This window comes from Cervus canadensis, chromosome 21, assembly GCF_019320065.1.
Source record: "Cervus canadensis isolate Bull #8, Minnesota chromosome 21, ASM1932006v1, whole genome shotgun sequence".
In the NCBI taxonomy this organism is placed as follows: domain Eukaryota; kingdom Metazoa; phylum Chordata; class Mammalia; order Artiodactyla; family Cervidae; genus Cervus; species Cervus canadensis.
The window spans coordinates 51192409-51209088 of NC_057406.1; the positions used below are offsets into that span (position 1 = coordinate 51192409).

Genomic DNA, 16680 nt, shown 5'->3' on the forward strand with positions numbered 1-16680 from the left:
TAGTCACTTCAGTCATATCTGACTCTTTGCAACCCTATGGACTGTAGTCCCCCAGATCCCTCTGTCCATGGGATTCTCCAGGCAAGAATACTGGAGTGGGTTACCATTTCTTCCTCCAGGGATCTTTACAACCCAGGGCTAGAACCCGTGTCTCTGCCTCCTGCATTGGCAGGCAGGTTCTTGACCACTAGCGCCACCTGAGAAACCCTGCATTCAGAATACTTTTCATTAAAAAAAAAATAGTTATCAAGGAAATAAGTCAGAAGGTAACCTCTTACATTACAAACAGATGTTAAACATATTTAGGGATTTGTTACAGGTTTTCATTGAAAAAGTCATATTTCCCAGTGCCTTTAAAATAGGATGCTATTTTAAAAATATGATTCACACTCAGGTTTCTTGAAACCTAGCTATTATGGGAAAATTCTTATTCTTCTCTTTAGAACTCATACTCATATTTAATTTTAAAAGCCAAAGATGTAATAATTTCTCCCCTGGGAATCTGTTAAAATTCTGAGATTATGTGGTTTTTCTTTGATACAGGTACTTTTTAATAAGAATAAAGGAGTTCTCAGACACCTAATCAGGTGAACTTAAAATTAAAACCTTTTAGCTAGAATAGAAAAAGTCAACCTTGCTGCTTTTCTGTCAGCACTTTTGTTCGAGAAGCTCCTCTCTTTTTGTAACTCCTTCCAGCAGTGACTGGGGCTGCCTCACTCAGGCTCTCAAGAATAGACTGTAATTCTTCCCATCTCCTAGACAAAGCTAGACAACATATTAAAAAGCAAAGACATCACTTTGCCAGCAAAGGCCTGTGTAGTCAAAGCTTTGGTTTTCCAGTAGTCATGTACCAGTGTGAGAGTTGGACCATAAAGAAGGTTGAGCATCAAAGAATTGATGCTCTCAAACTGGGGTACTGGAAAAGACTCTTTAGAGTCCCTTGGACAGCATGGAGATCAAACCAGTCGATCCTAAAGGAAATCAGTCCTGAATATTCATTGGAAGGACTGATGCTGAGGCTGAAGCTCCACTACTTTGGCCACCTGATTCAAGGAGCTGACTCATTGGAAAAGACCCGGATACTAGGAAAGACTGAGGGCAGGAGAAGGGGGCGACAGGATGAGATGACTGGATGGTATCACTGACTCAATGGACATGAGTTTGAGCAAGCTCCGGGAGATGGCGAAGGACAGGGAGGCCTGGTGTGCTGCAGTCAGACACGACTTAGCAACCGAGCAACAACAACAACTTCCCAGCTCCATTCAGCGAAATCACATCAGGAGCTTGAACTCAGTCCCTGGTAGGAATATTGACGCCATGGAAACTGGCCAGTGCTATAAATCAGGGCTTATTTTTTCCTCATAGAATGGATTTAACAGCATAGCACGGCTCCTGGCTCTCAATCTCATTTCTCTCAAAGGCAATATCTTACTTCTCACAAAGAATATATAACTTCAAGTCTCTCAATCCTGAGTCTCAAGTTGTTTTTTCAACTTCCAATTTCTAGGTGAGGAATAGAATCATCTTTTCTACCGCTTTCTCTGGTCCAGAGCCAATGTGGGTTAAAATTCCTCAGCCTATGGGAAGCTCCCTCTTTCTCCACGCATCTTAATGACATCCTTCAGCTTTAACTTCAGGGAGGAACCTCAGCTAGAGACAATAAGCTCCCCATCAGTTAGGCCAATGAAATGAAAGGCAAACTGGTTTCATTAGAAGAATGTTTTCCAATTCTGCTTTGGGAATGCCTTGTTTCCTTTCCACTTATCTTTCTGCTGCTCCTGGAAGCAAAATTTCAGTCCTGAACCATCCGATCCCTGCAGAGATCATGGCTACTGATCACAAGCCCCAGTGTATGACTTGATCACTGAACTAGATAGAAATAAAAGCAAAGGGAGCAAGAGAACAGACCCTGCAAATTCACAAAGACCTTGTGAGCAAAATGGGACAAAAAGAATTTACAGAGTTCAAGGTCGTAGTCACCATTTGGTAGGAAAACTCTCCCTTTCTGTCTCTGGAACCAAACAACTCAGTTTTGTTGTTCATTTGTTTTCACCTAAAACAGCAAGTAGGAAGTGAATGTCCACATAAAGGAAAGAATGCATTGTACCAACAAGCTCTCCGACAGCGGCGCCTGTGAGCGAACCCTGTGGATCTAAGCCATCTGGACTAAACTCTGGCTGGGTAATGGCCCCCAGCCAGATAAGTGGCAGGTTCAGGCAATAGTGGAGTGATGCTGATCAACTCCTTCGTCCCTTTCATTCTTCAGTTTCCTGTAGAACGGGTCCAATGCCAGTTAAGTCTTGAGGCTTTAGAGGTGGATGATCCAGCTGATAAAGTCTTTCCTATAAAATAGAGGGCTGGAAGGAGTCCAGACCAACCCTGTTATTTTGCAGTGCAGAGGTGTGAGATGCTTGCTGAGGGTCGCACAGAAGAAGAACCAGGATTAGACTCAGATTCCCAAGGTCCAGTTCAGTGACCTTCGCAGGACCCCTTCCCTCCTCCCTTTAACTTGCTGACAACAAATGTTTATGCAGCTCCTGCTGTGCTGACTGGGGACACAGTGATTAATAAGCCAGACAGACCCAGTTCCTGCCCTCTGGGAATTCGCAGTCTACTTTGGTCTGATATTTTCAAGGGCTCCCCACTTTTCCCCACCCTATCTGCCTCTGAGCATTCAAGCTTGTATTGGCATTGCTTCTGCCTGCAAGTCCTCACTGCTGGGTTCCGTAAAGTAGTTGTCAGGGAAAGTTAAGACACAGAAGCTAAGTGATTTGCTCAAAGTCTTATGGTAACAGAACCAGGGTTACAGAAACCATCACTTCCAGGACTGGCCAGCTGGTGGTCAGTTTCAACATTCTTACCAGTCACCCTGCCCTGTGCTTAATGCTGTTGACCTATAGATATGGTGGCCTTCCAAGTGTTCACACCAGGACAATTTTGAGAGTGAATGGGGCTGCCAGGATGATCGCTGTAAACCAGGGTTGTTCTAGACAAACGGAGGATATGTGGTCCCTCTGCTTACAGGTAATTCCCCTGGCATAGGGGCCAAGGGGAAGTGCAGAGAAGAATCTGGGTGAGTGGAACTCGGGTTCAGCAGGGCTTTCTTTCCACCTGGGACCTCACACTGTTGAAACACGTCCCTAGCTGGTCAGCCTCTTGGAGGTTATTATGATCTTGATTTGTGATCCTTTACCTTTCCAGGACACAGTAGCTGTGAGACACGGTAGCTATGACTGTGCCACTGAAGTAGCAGAATTCAGGGTTTCGAAGCTTGTAACCCCCGGCTCTGACTCAGCTGGGAGATTACAGTCATCTTGTAGTCGACTGCCCCTGCCTTCTTCCCAGGCCCCTGTGTGCCTTAATTCCATCCACTGTCTCCAGGGCACCCCTCTAGGGACTGCTCATCCTGCTTAGAGTCCCAAGACTCTTTTTCTGTTTCCTGAAGCATGAGAAACCTTGGAAAGGACCTTGAAGGCAAGATGAACATGTACCATAAGAACACAGAAGAAGAAAGAGTCCTGGTCACATATTTTTAACAGGACTGTATGTTCCTAAATAACCAGTACATGGCCTGATGAGCCCACAGTTATTTATGGAGTGAGTGAAACAGAATCACAAACTGAGGCTGTCTTAGAAAATCTAGAAGGTAGCCTTAGACATTGAGAGAACTGATGGAGCAGGGTCACTGAGACCTTGAGTTACTTCTTAGGCTTACAGTCTAAGTTATCAAGAGCTTTGCGAGCTCAGACATGGCTTTATTTATTTATTTTTTTAATTTGGTTAACTTTTTATTGTGAAATATGTAATACATACTGAAAAGTGCATAATATGCATGGTAGAGTAAAATAATAAAGTTGGGTACCCATGTATCCAACACTAATTTTTTTTCCCACGTCTTTTTTTTTTTAGGACATGGCTTTAAAACTCAGTCTTATCACACATAAAATGAGTCAGTAGTATTCCCACCTCACAAGGCTGTTGGGAAGACTAAATGAGAGGTGCACATAATGTTATGGGAACAGCCCCTGCCTGTTTTTACTAACAAGTAAAAAATGTTAGTTATTTGGGGGATGGGGTTTTCTCACCCTGGGTTTCCCAAGAGAGATTGTGGGTCATTTATTTTTATTGACCAAGTGACCAAAGTCACTTGAGAAATTTTACACAAGAGAGGGAAATCTGTGTTTTCCTTAATGACTTAAGGAAGTATTTTGATTCCTTTGCAGGGATCTCGGAAGCTTCTGGAACTCATCAGATACCACATTGTCCCATTTACTCAGGTTGGCCCTCCTTTCCTGCCCTATTTTTTCCCTGTTTCAGGATGTCTGATCTTAAATTTCAATATTTTAGTGCTAGAGGATGTGTGACAATTATTCATTATCTTAGCTCTGAGTGCATGCTTATGTGAGTAATGAACCTGTCATCTAAGAGCTCTTCCAAAAACCCATGGCAGCAAAGGTCCCATCACTTATTTCATAAACTTTCAAGTTATTTTTTCCAGTGAAGACTCTGGGTGCTGCTTTCAGTATCTCTGTTGTTCTCTTGTTCTTGCAGCTGGAAGTGGCCACCCTCGTTTCAACCCCTCACATCAGGAGCATGGCCAACCAGATCATAAGATTTAACACAACCAACAACGTAAGTGAAAACTCTGTCTCTGGTGTCATTGCTCACATGTGTTTTTTCCTCTGCTTATGGCTGTTCATCGGGGAAGGCAATGGCACCCCACTCCAGTACTCTTGCCTGGGGGATCCCATGGATGGAGGAGCCTGGTGGGCTGCCGTCTATGGGATTACACAGAGTCGGACACGACTGAGCGACTTCACTTTCACTTTTCACTTTCACACGTTGGAGAAGGAAATGGCAACCCACTCCAGTGTTCTTGCCTGGAGAATCCCAGGGACGGGGGAGCCTGGTGGGCTGCCGTCTATGGGATCACACAGAGTTGGACATGACTGAAGTGACTTAGCAGCAGCAGCAGCATGGCTGTTCATCGGGTTATCCTCCCTCAACGCTAACTCACAGGTTTCAGCTCTTTGTGATTGCTTCATTCATTCATTGTGGCTTTCTGGAAATATCTGATGAGCAACTCCAAGTGTGTGAGTCTAAACTAGAAGCCAGGGATAAAGATGTGGAAAAGACAGGCTTACATTCCAGCAAGGAAAACCACCCTTAAGCAACTAATTAGTGACCAGTTAGTTCAGTTCAGTCGCTCAGTCGTGTCCGACTCTTTGTGACCCCATGCCAGGCCTCCCTGTCCATCACCAACTCCCTGAATCTACCCAAACCCATGCCCATCGAGTTGGTGATGCCATCCAGCCATCTCATCCTCTGTCATCCCCTTCTCCTCCTGCGCGCAATTCCTCCCAGCATCAGGGTCTTTTCCAATGAGTCAACTCTTCACGTGAGGTGGCCAAAGTACTGGAGTTTCAGCTTCAGCATCAGTCCTTCCAATGAACACCCAGGACTGATCTCCTTTAGGATGGACTGGTTGGATCTCCTTGCAGTCCAAGGGACTCTCAAGAGTCTTCTCCAACATCATAGTTCAAAAGCATCAATTTTTTGGCGCTCAGCTTTAGTTACTTAGTTACAATTATAATAGGGCTCCCATGAGGAAGTTAAGAGTGCTCTGAAGCAGCAGAGTCAGCAACAGGAGTAGACAGCAGATCTGGGGCTCTAGAAGTCCTCAGTCAGGAGATGATGCTTCAAAGGATGAGTAGGAGAAAGTTCCAGGCAGAAGGCAAAGCAGGTGCAAAGGTCCTGAGGTGGGAGGGAACATGACTTATGTAAGAAACACAAAGAAGGCAATGTTATTCAGCTAACTTCTCGGGGTTGTAATATTAGCAGAAATCTGGCAGCAGAGAGATTATGTCTCCTGTTGGTTCACTATGGATGGTGATGGCAATGCCCCCTCAACTTTTCAACAAGTTTCTGTTGGGTGCCAAGAATGTGCCAGGCATCATTCTATGCCTCAAGTTCGGAACAAACAGATAAAAGTCCCTGGTTGCATGGAACTTTCATTCTAGTAAATAAGATGATAGACCATAAGCAAATTAAATATATCCTATATCAGAGTAGTAAGTGTTAAGGTAAAAAAAAACAGCAAAGCAAAGACGGGAAATAGAAAGTGGGGATGAGGCTGACATTTTGGATACAGTGTCAAAGAAATCCTCATGGAGAAGAAAATATGTGAGCAAAGACCTGATGGGAATGAAGGAATAGGCACTGTGAGTATCTGGGGGAAGAGTATTCCAGAGAGAGGAAATCGAGAGTGCAAAATTGTGAAGCAAGGTGCGTGCCAACCTGATCGAGGAACAGCAAGGTCCCCGGGGCCAGAACAGAGGGACAAGAGCAGTGAGGTCGGAGGAGGTCCAGGTGGTAAGAGGGAGAAGGAGAGGTGTGGTCAGGTCACATGTGGCCTACAGCTCAGGGCAAGGATGAAGGCTGCTACTTTAGGAGAGATAAAAAGCCGTTAGAGGATTTTGGGCAGTGGAATGATGCGATCAGACATACATCCGGGGAGACTCTTTAGGAGGGAATGTAATAACTCAGAGAAGAGTGGCAGTGACTAGCAGGGAGACAGGGAAAGGGGCAAAATAGAGGTACACATTAGTGGGCATAAGATAGGCTTAAGGCTGTATTATACAACCTGGGGAGTGGAGTCATTATTTTCTAATAACTGTTAAGTGGAAAATAACCTTTAGAATTTGTGTTGAAGTTTTTTAGTTAAATAGAAGGAATGATGGTAACTGAGAGCAGGGTGGTAGCTGCGACCTGGTAAGGAGTGGTTGAATTCTGAAGGTGTTTTGAAGGAGATCAGCAGAATTTGCTGAGGGATCCAATGGGGGATGAGGAAAGAGGAAGCCAAAGATGTTTCCTGAGCTACTGACTGGAGCCACCAGAAGGATGGTGCTGCCATTAGTATCACCCAGCGAGATTTGGAAGGAAAGTAGAGATCAGAATTCTTGGCTTATTTGTTCATTTTCTGCTCCCTTGCCTGCAACATCAGCAGGAACTTGTCTGAGTTTGTTCACTGATATTTCCTGAGACCCCAAAGTAGAGTCACTCCAATGTATCTGAACAAATGGATCTCCACTTCACCATGGGGGTAAAACAGTTTGCCCAAGGTCTCATAGCAAATATATCACAGAAGTCAAATAGTTATACTTCTTCCCCAGTCCAGCACTGGCAAGGACCATTTCTGCAAGGACATCCTTGCTTAGAATCAGTTGAGAATTCATTCAACAGATTCGTCTTTCCCTGTCAGCCAAGCCCTTCTAACCACAATCCTCCACTCAGCAGAAAGTTAAGTGAAGTTGAAGGCTCTTTCAAGAAGCTGCCACCATTCGGATCTGCCTGGGGGCCGCCAGTGCTCCTCAGGCAGAAAGATGAAAGATGGCATTGTTTCTCTCCAGGGACAGATTCTGGCAAATGACATGGCACTGGAAGAAATGGAGGTCGCTGCCAAGAACGGCCGGATTTACACGCTGACTGGGGTCCTCATACCTCCCTCCATCATCCCAATCCTGCCCCACCGATGTGATGAGACAGCGCGAGAGATGAGACTGGTAAGAAAACTGGGGACTCAGGAAGGGGTCCCTAAAGAGCCCTCACAGAGGGCTCATTCCGTCCTCGTGATTCTGAGGGAACTGATGGGGAGAGTCTCACACGGGAGCCTCGTTCTACAGGCTTTTCTGTCTTCATGAAGAGGCAGGGGGACCTGAGTTCCTGTTTCATCAAACACAAATCAAAGTTCCTGGGGGAATTTCCACACTGACCGTTTGCTACCCTGGTATATTCATTTTCTAAAGCTGCCATAACAAGTTAGCACAAACCAAGTGACTCAAAGCAACAAAAATTTATTCTCTCAACAGTTCTGGAAGCCTGAAGTCCAAAATCAGGGTTTCCTATTTCCATTGCAACTTTTTGGCTCAGCTGGTTTTAACCAGAACAACTAAATTTCAACAAGCTTTTGAACAACCTGGACCAGAGCCACCCCACAGCAAGGCGGGGACTTGCAGCTGCCCTTGTCCTCCATAGACTTCCTTCCCTGAACTTGAACAACAGCTGCTCAGGGTGGGGTAGCTCTAAACAAATCCAACTGTTGACTCCTGTCAAGTCTTTCCTGCAGATTGTTCAAGAGCTTATTCTCCATTTCCCCCCAAAAAAAGAATCAAGATGTGGGTTTGAGCCACAACCCAAAGAATTTTAGTTAAATAAGAAGAGCTTCCCCATAGCTACCTTAGAATGAAGTCTTCTTTTACTGTTTTCTCTGGATTTAAATCAAACCAATGTGCTCTGGTTTAGGGTTGTTCTGATTAGATTAAAAGTACCAGTGCATTCTCTGGAAAGTATTGAGGGCTAGTAGGAACAGCTAGTCCCTTCTAGAAATCTCAGTTTTCAGAACCCATAAGCTGCCTTTGGGCATGTATACTTAGATTTAGAGGTTTAATTAATAACTCTCTGTACCAGTATACAGAATTGATCCCAATGGTTCAAATGAAGAGACTTTGATTAAGAATCTGTAACAGAGGGGTGGGCAGGGCTGAGGAAACATGCAAGTGATGCTGGGCCATCCAAAGAGAAGCAGTGGCAGGAAACCAGTACATCAGAGAATCGAGGGTGGGTAGGCGTGGGAGTCACCTGCACCCTAGGAGCAGGGCAAAGGGAGGAACAGGTGGGCAACTGCAGTGTCCCCTCAGGGGCAGGGGCCTCCCTACATGGCTGAGGGTCGACCAGAAGCCTGAGGCCTGCAGATGGTCTGAACCTGAAAGAGGATGAGGAAGGGGCTCCTCTGAGCAGACCTAGTCACTTCTCCCAAACCTGTCTGGCGTTGACATCACTCCTTCTCTCTAGGGAGGAGGCAGTAGGGGTGCAGAGAGGGGCCAAGAGTAGGATGCTAGTGGGACCACCTTTCTAAGGGACATAAGGAGACATAAGGCCAAATGCAGTGGCCTGCTTCTCCTCCTTATAGGGACCCCTGCACTGACCCCTGTCCTTCCTTCCAGGGCACGTGTGTGAGCTGTTCCCTGGTGTACTTGAGCAAATGTCCTGCCAACTCCGAACCCACAGTGAGTGTGACAGCTTCAGGGAAGCACACGTTACCCCAGCAACCCCATGGGTGTGGTTTTTCATCCTTCCCACCTTCCCTCTTAAAAGATAATCATTCCAACTAGGATAATAAAAAGTTGTCTCTTAGCCTGCTCTATCTGGGGGGACAGAAGAAAGATAGCTCACAGATCTGTATTTGCGGTCTTGCTCACTAGTCCAAGGTAAGTTGCTTCACATTTTTACTCTAATTTTCTTACCTGTAAACAGTAATAATAATAACTATAGCAACAGCGGCAGCAGAAGCAGGATTAGCATAGATAAAACCCCAAGTGCAATGCCTGGATCAAATAGCCACTCAGTAAACATTCCCTCTCTACTTTTCCGCTTAAATAAAATCCAGTGCTTGTTTAAGAGAGACAAAACTTTACCTCCACCCTCTTGGGGTCCCTGGCTGGGCCTGCAAATTAGGTTGATATAAGATAAATTAACAGGAGAAAAGCACAATTTTTTTTTTTTACATGTACATGAGTTCAGTCACTCAGTTGTGTCCAACTCTTTGCGATCCCATGGACTACAGCACGCCAGGCCTCCCTGTCCATCACCAGCTCCTGGAGCTTGCATATACTCATGTCCATTGAGTCAGTGATGCCATCCAACCATCTCATCCTCTCTCATCGCCTTCTCCTCCTGCCTTCAATCTTTCCCGGCATCAGGGTCTTTTCCAGTGAGTCACTTCTTCACATCAGGTGGCCAAAGTATTGGAGCTTCAGCTTCAGCATCAGTCCTTCCAATGAATATTCAGGACTGATTTCCTTTAGGATGGACTGGTTGGATCTCCTTGTAGTCCAAGGGACTCTCAAGTCTTCTCCAAAAGCATCAATTCCTCGGCACTCAGCTTTCTGTATAGTCCAACTCTCACATCCATACATGACTACTGGAAAAACCATAGCCTTGACTAGACGGATCTTTGTTGGCAAAGTAATGTCTCTGCTTTTTAATATGCTGTCTAGGTTGGTCATAGCTTTTCTTCCAAGGAGCAAATGTCTTTTAATATCATGGATGCAGTCACCATCTGCAGTGATTTTGGAGCCCGAAACGTAAAATCTGTCACTGTTTCCACTGTTTCCCCATCTATTTGCATGAAGTGATGAGAGCAGGTGCTATGATCTTAGTTTTCTGAATGTTGAGTTGTAAGCCAACTTTTTCACTCTCCTTTTTCACTTTCATCAAGAGGCTCTTTAGTTCTTCTTCACTTCCTGCCATAAGAGTGGTGTCATCTGCGTATCTGAGGTTATTGATATTTCTCCTGGCAGTCTTGATTCCAGCTTGTGCTCCATCCAGCCCAGCATTTTGCATGTACATAGGAGCTTCCACTGGAGAAGGAAATGACAACCCACTCCAGTATTCTTACCTAGGAAATCCCATGGACAGAGTCTGAGCCTGGTGGGCCACAGTCTGTGGGGTCACAAAGAGTTGGACACGACTTAGCAGCTAAGCACAGGATCATCCATAGGAGAGTGAAGACCCAGAGAAATAGCAAAACCCCAGTATTTAGAGAGTAGGCTGAACAGAGATGGGCAACTGTGGGAAAGTAACTAAAATGTGAGATATATTTCACAGTATATACCTATATCAAGTCATTATCACTATGTTATACATCTTAAACTTGTGTACAAGTTTTTTGTATCTGCTATTTTTCAAGGACCTTTAGCTCAAAATAATCCACATGGCACATTTGGAGGGGGCATGTTCTGCTACACTTCATTTGTGTCTGCTCTTCCCAAGCATCTTTTTGGAGGGAAATAAATTAAATATCAAGAAAATGACACTAGAACCGTCAAAACCTTGTCAAGCTTCATTGAATTCCACACCATGTCTCCTGAGGATTATAGACTTGGTAAGGGAGCATAAGGGCTTGCCTGGTGGCTCAGTGGTAAAGAATCTGCCTGAGTGCAGGAGTCCCAGGTTTGATTCCTGTCAGGAGGATCTCCTGGAGAAGGAAATGGCAACCCAGTCCAGTGTTCTTGCTTGGGAAATCCCATGGATGGGAGACTGGTGAGCTACAGTCCATGGGGTCCTAAAGACACAACCTAGCAACTAAAACAACAACTGCAACTCTAACAGAGGGCATAATGGTGAATAAGATACTGTTTTGTTTTTGTCCTGAGAAGCTCTAATCTAAAAAGGAACACAGACCATGGTACAACCATCCATAATTCATAGGCCAGATAAGTACTCTACTGGTTGTAAAAGCAGCAAGTTTGAAGATAAAATTGATGACAGAAATTCCTGCCTCTAAGTTTGTCCTAAGAAAGACCTTCCCAAAAAGATAGTTCATCCCACACTAGAATGGATGGCTAAAGAGAGTGATGAGTTTACACAATCTTATTGTGGAGCACTTCATTTAAAAAAACAAACAAACACTAAGACAGGCACAGGTGTTCAGATGTTTGCTCAATGAAGCCATCGGTCCTGCAGGGTGCTGTCAACCAGGGGTTGTGGAGCGGGAGGAGGGAAGAGGAATTGTGGTGACTGGCATCCCAGTGATTGATGTGTGCCAGACATTGTTCTAAATGCCCTGTGCAGCAGGCCTACAAGAGAGGCACGTTATCATACCAGTGTATAACCTGAGAACTAAGGCGAGGAAACAAAAGCCCTCGCACAGGGTCACATAGCTGGTAGACACAGACCGTGCGCCTACATTGCCTCTGCCCAAGGAAAGAGAAGCAAGAGAGGAAAGGAAGAAATGAGATGCATGGGTCAGAGCCCAGAGAGCCCCAGACTGCCCCTCCCAGCTCCTATGGTCTGTACTTGGCTAGGGATCCTGACAGCCAAAGAGAGGGCTGAGTACTTCTTCCTCGATGACCTCAGAATTCCTCCAGACATCTAAGATTTTAGGATTTTACTGACTGTGGAAGTTTTCGTTGCTCTCTTCTTGAGTAAGAGCCTCAGATGAGGAGTACCTCGATACTACTTTTTATCTAACATAAAATTTGAGCCACGGATTAAATGCTCAGGATGAAAGTTGAGATCAGCACTTTTGTCCCATTTCACAGATTAGGCAGCTTGAGGCCCAGGAGGCAATGTGACTTGCCTCTGAGACCCTAGAGTTAGTAGGTGGTAAGACCCATTCTGCGCTGTCACAGCCTGGTGCTCTCGGTCGCTACCCCTGACCTTGAGCGAGGGGCAGCTCCTCACAGCCACACTTCTGCACAGTCCGTCGCAGCCGGCGCACTTCAATAAAGGACAGAAATGGTATGGACCTAACAGAAGCAGAAGATATTAAGAAGAGGTGGCAAGAATACACAGAAGAACTGTACAAAAAAGATCTTCACGACCCAGATAATCAGGATGCTATGATCATTCACCTAGAGCCAGACATCCTGGAATGTGAAGTCAAGTGGGCCTTAGAAAGCATCACTATGTACAAAGCTAGTGGATGTGATGGAATTCCAGTTGAGCTACTTCAAATCCTAAAAGATAATGCTGTGAATATGTGCACTCAATATGCCAGCAAATTTGGAAAACTCAGCAGTGGCCACAGGACTGGAAAAGGTCAGTTTTCATTCCAATCCCAAAGAAAGGCAATCCCAAAGAATGCTCAAACTACCGCACAATTGCACTTATCTCACACGCTAGTAAAGTAATGCTCAAAATTCTCCAAGCCAGGCTTCAGCAATACATGAACCGTGAACTTCCAGATGTTCAAGCTGGTTTTAGAAAAGGCAGAGGAACCGGAGATCAAATTGCCAATATCTGGCTGGATCATTGAAAAAGCAAAGAGAGTTCCAGAAAAAAGCAATCTATTTCTTGCTTTATTTGACTATGCCCAAAGCCTTTTGACTGTGTGGATCACAATAAACTGTGGAAAATTCTGAAAGAGATGGGAATACCAGACCACCTGACCTACCTCTTGAGAAACCTGTATGCAGGTCAGGAAGCAACAGTTAGAACTGGACATGGAACAACAGACTTGTTCCAAATAGGAAAAGGAGTACGTCAAGGCTGTATATTGTCACCCTGCTTATTTAACTTATATGCAGAGTACATCATGAGAAACGCTGGGCTGGAAGAAGCACAAGCTGGAATCAAGATTGCCGGGAGAAATATCAATAACCTCAGATATGCAGATGACACACCCTTATGGCAGAAAGCAAAGAAGAACTTGTAAAAAGCCTACTTGACTGAGAGTGGAAAGAGGAGAGTGAAAAAGTTGGCTTAAAGCTCAACATTCAGAAAACTAAGATCATGGCATCTGGTCCCATCACTTCATGGAAATAGATGGGAAACAGTGGAAACAGTGTCAGACTTTATTTTTTTGGGCTCCAAAATCACTGCAGATGGTGACTGCAGCCATGAAATTAAAAGACGCTTACTCCTTGGAAGGAAAGTTATGACCAACCTAGACAGCATATTAAAAAGCAGAGACATTACTTTGCCAACAAAGGTCCATCTAGTCAAGGCTATGGTTTTTCCAGTAGTCATGTATGGAATGTGAGAGTTGGACTGTGAAGAAAGCTGAGCACCAAAGAATTGATGCTTTTGAGCTGTGGTGTTGGAGAAGACTCTTGAGAGTCCCTTGGACTGCAAGGAGATCCAACCAGTCCATCCTAAAGGAGATCAGTCCTGGGTGTTCATTGGAAGGACTGATGCTGAAGCTGAAACTCCAGTACTTTGGCCACCTCACGTGAAGAGTTGACTCATTGGAAAAGACCCTGATGCTGGGAGGAATTGGGGGCAGGAGAAGAAGGGGATGACAGAGGATGAGATGGCTGGATGACATCACCGACTCGATAGGCATGAGTTTGAGTAAACTCCAGGAGTTGGTGATGGACAGGGAGGCCTGGCATGCTGTGATTCATGGGGTCGCAAAGAGTCAGACATGACTGAGTGACTGAACTGAACTGAACTGAAGACCCATTCTCTCAACCTACCACTTACCAGCAGTGTTCCTTAGAAAGAAGATTTAACCTGTCTGGGCCTCAGTTTCCTCATCTATAAAAAAGGGGATGAGAAATGTCTACACAGAGTTGAAGGATGATGATCTCCTATGGGCAGTATGTCTGGCCCTAGGAGGTTCTCAATAAATGGTAGTTCCCAAACATTCTGAGTGGATATCAGAGGTTAGAGAATGGTAGGAAATCTGCCCCTATATCCCCACAGACTGCACTGTTTTGTTTGGTAGATCTTTGTACAAACTAGGGTGGAAATCTCTTAATAGCTCCAGAATTTCTGTATGGATGGAGGTTGTGTGTGTGTGTGCTAAGCTGCTTCAGTAATATCTGACTCTTTGCAGCCCTGTGGGCAGTAGCCCTCCAAGGCTCCTTTGTCCAGGAGGAGGTTACAGATGGTTATTAATTGGAAGGAAGGCTAAACCACACCCGCAGTGCACAGGAACATGTTCCCTGATCGATTAGCAATGTCTTCCAGGGCACGAGAGGGGACGAAAGGTACCTAAGCCCCAGGTCATCATGCAAACCCTGCCCTGTAGTCTCCCAACAAGGAAACAGAGGCCTAACAGGTGATTGAGTTCTGCCTGGACCCGCGTGAGCTGTGTGCTTCGGTGCTCTATCCTGGCATCGATGGTAAACTGGAGGAAGTAGATCGTCTAGTGTATAGAGAAGCCAAGTCATGCCCAGATGACCTCAAAATGCAGACTGCAATGGTTTTTCTTCCTGACTTTCTTCCAGACACTCTTTGTTCACAAGTGTGTCTACACTGGCCGAATCAGGAGCCTGAAGAATGGATGTGCCAGATACTGTAATGCCACTGTGAAGGTGAGGCGTGTGTGTGTGGCCAGGGACCTCATCCAGGCCCGGCCCATACAGGAGCCAGCAGGCTGGGCAGTTCTTGGGCCCCAGGGCTGCGAATCAGAGGTTGCCAGTGGGAGCTTGACCACGTTTTCCTGCAAAGGAAGCGTTGAGCAGAGTCTCCACGTGGTGGCCACAGCTGTCTCTTCCCTGCGTCTTTGCATCCATCCCGTGGTTCCTGTGGCTCACGCCCCTGACACGCCCCCGCCTGGCGCACACTCAGCAGTGCCCCCGGCGTGACTCGCCCTCATCCCCACCTCAGCGTGTGTGCATTTGCTACTTCCTCCCTCAGCATGCTTTGCCAGGCTTCCTCCGGGCTGGCCCATCTCTCAAGTCTCCATTCTGCCGTCACCTCCTCTGTCACCGCCCAATCCAGTGTCCCCACACCTCTGTCCCTAGCCGCCACTTGATAATAGCACTTTATTTTCCCAGCACATACCACTCTCTGAAATGCTCTTTTTTTTTTTATTTATGATTTGTGTCTTCCCCGACTAGCTGGAACACAGGCTCCATGAGCACAAGCCTGTGTCTCTCTTGCCCGTACAGTGCCCGAGCCGGGCAGGCAGCCAGGGGCAGCCCTCAGGAGATTCACAGTGAACAGACGGCCGAGCACAAGCCACGCTGTCATCCACCTGACAGAAGGCATTCTCCTGGGGAGGGGAGGGGGCCGATACTGTTTGTGATTGTAATGGAAATGAAAATGAATAAAATGAATTTCCTTGGAGGAACTGGCACTCTGCTTGGGATTCCAAAAGGCAACATGCATTTTGTTTTTCAGATTCCAAAATGCTGCAAAGGCTTCTACGGACCAGACTGCAACCAGTGCCCGGGAGGCTTCTTGAATCCGTGCTCCGGAAACGGGCAGGTGATGAGGGCTGAGGCTTACTTTTTCACAAAGGCTGAGGTTGACCTGTGTTATTGTTGTTCAATTGTTCATTGGACTCTTTTCAACCCCATGGACTGCAGCATGCCAGGCTTCCCTGTCCTTCACTATCTCCTGGAGTTTGCTCAGACTCATGTCCATTGAGGCTGTGATGCCATCCAACCATCTCATCCTCTGTCGTCCCCTTCTGCTCCTGCCCTCAATCTTTCCCAGCATCCGGATCTTTTCTAATGAGTCGGCTCTTTGCATCAGGTGGCCAAAGTATTGGAGCTTCAGCTTCAGTATCAATCCTTCCAATGAATATTCAGGGTTGATTTCCTTTAGGATTAATGGGTTTCACCTCCTTGCAGTCCAAGGGACTCTCAAGAGTCTTCTCCAAAACCACAGTACAAAAACATCAATTCTTTGGCACTCAGCTTTCTTTATGGTCCAACTCTCACATCCATACATGACTACTGGAAAAACCATAGCTTTGACTAGACAGACCTTTTCCGGCAAAGTAATGTTTCTGACATGTGTTAAAAAAAGAATTCTTAAAACCAGTAAACCAAGAAATGATTCAATGCCAGTCACAGTTCCCAGGGAACAAAAGAAACAGATCAGTTGCTGAAAGAACAGACGATGTCTACAGGAGAAGGACTCTTTCCTGGGGGAGTGGCAGAGGGCAGGGTGTCCAGCGGGGTCCCTTCTGGCCTGTTTTCCTACTGCTGAGGGCTTGACCTTGAACAACTCAGCAAGGCTTTCTGGACCCCACTTTCCTCCTGTGGGAGATAGCATTGTTGGCCTGCATCGATGTTCCAAGGTTTTTTAGGACCAAAATTTTGTTATTTTAAGAAAAAAAAAGAAAGAAATTGCTCAGTGAATGCTTTTTTAGCCCGTCTATAAAACCTGGCTTAATGAAATGTAAGAGCCAAAACTTGACTCATCTAGCATGGAGTCCAG

The 16680-nt window shown here is 45.7% G+C and overlaps 1 protein-coding gene across 2 annotated transcripts in view; it reads left to right on the top strand.

Annotated features, from left to right (window-relative positions):
* The window catches only part of STAB2 (stabilin 2), a 165081-nt gene that overhangs the window by 50557 nt on the left and 97844 nt on the right, over window positions 1-16680 (top strand). For both annotated transcript variants that reach the window (XM_043440283.1, XM_043440284.1), the window contains 6 exons: window positions 4224-4277; window positions 4552-4632; window positions 7410-7562; window positions 9003-9065; window positions 14736-14822; window positions 15634-15720. In XM_043440283.1, the coding sequence (XP_043296218.1) occupies window positions 4224-4277; window positions 4552-4632; window positions 7410-7562; window positions 9003-9065; window positions 14736-14822; window positions 15634-15720 (525 nt within the window). The remainder of the gene's footprint in view (window positions 1-4223; window positions 4278-4551; window positions 4633-7409; window positions 7563-9002; window positions 9066-14735; window positions 14823-15633; window positions 15721-16680) is intronic.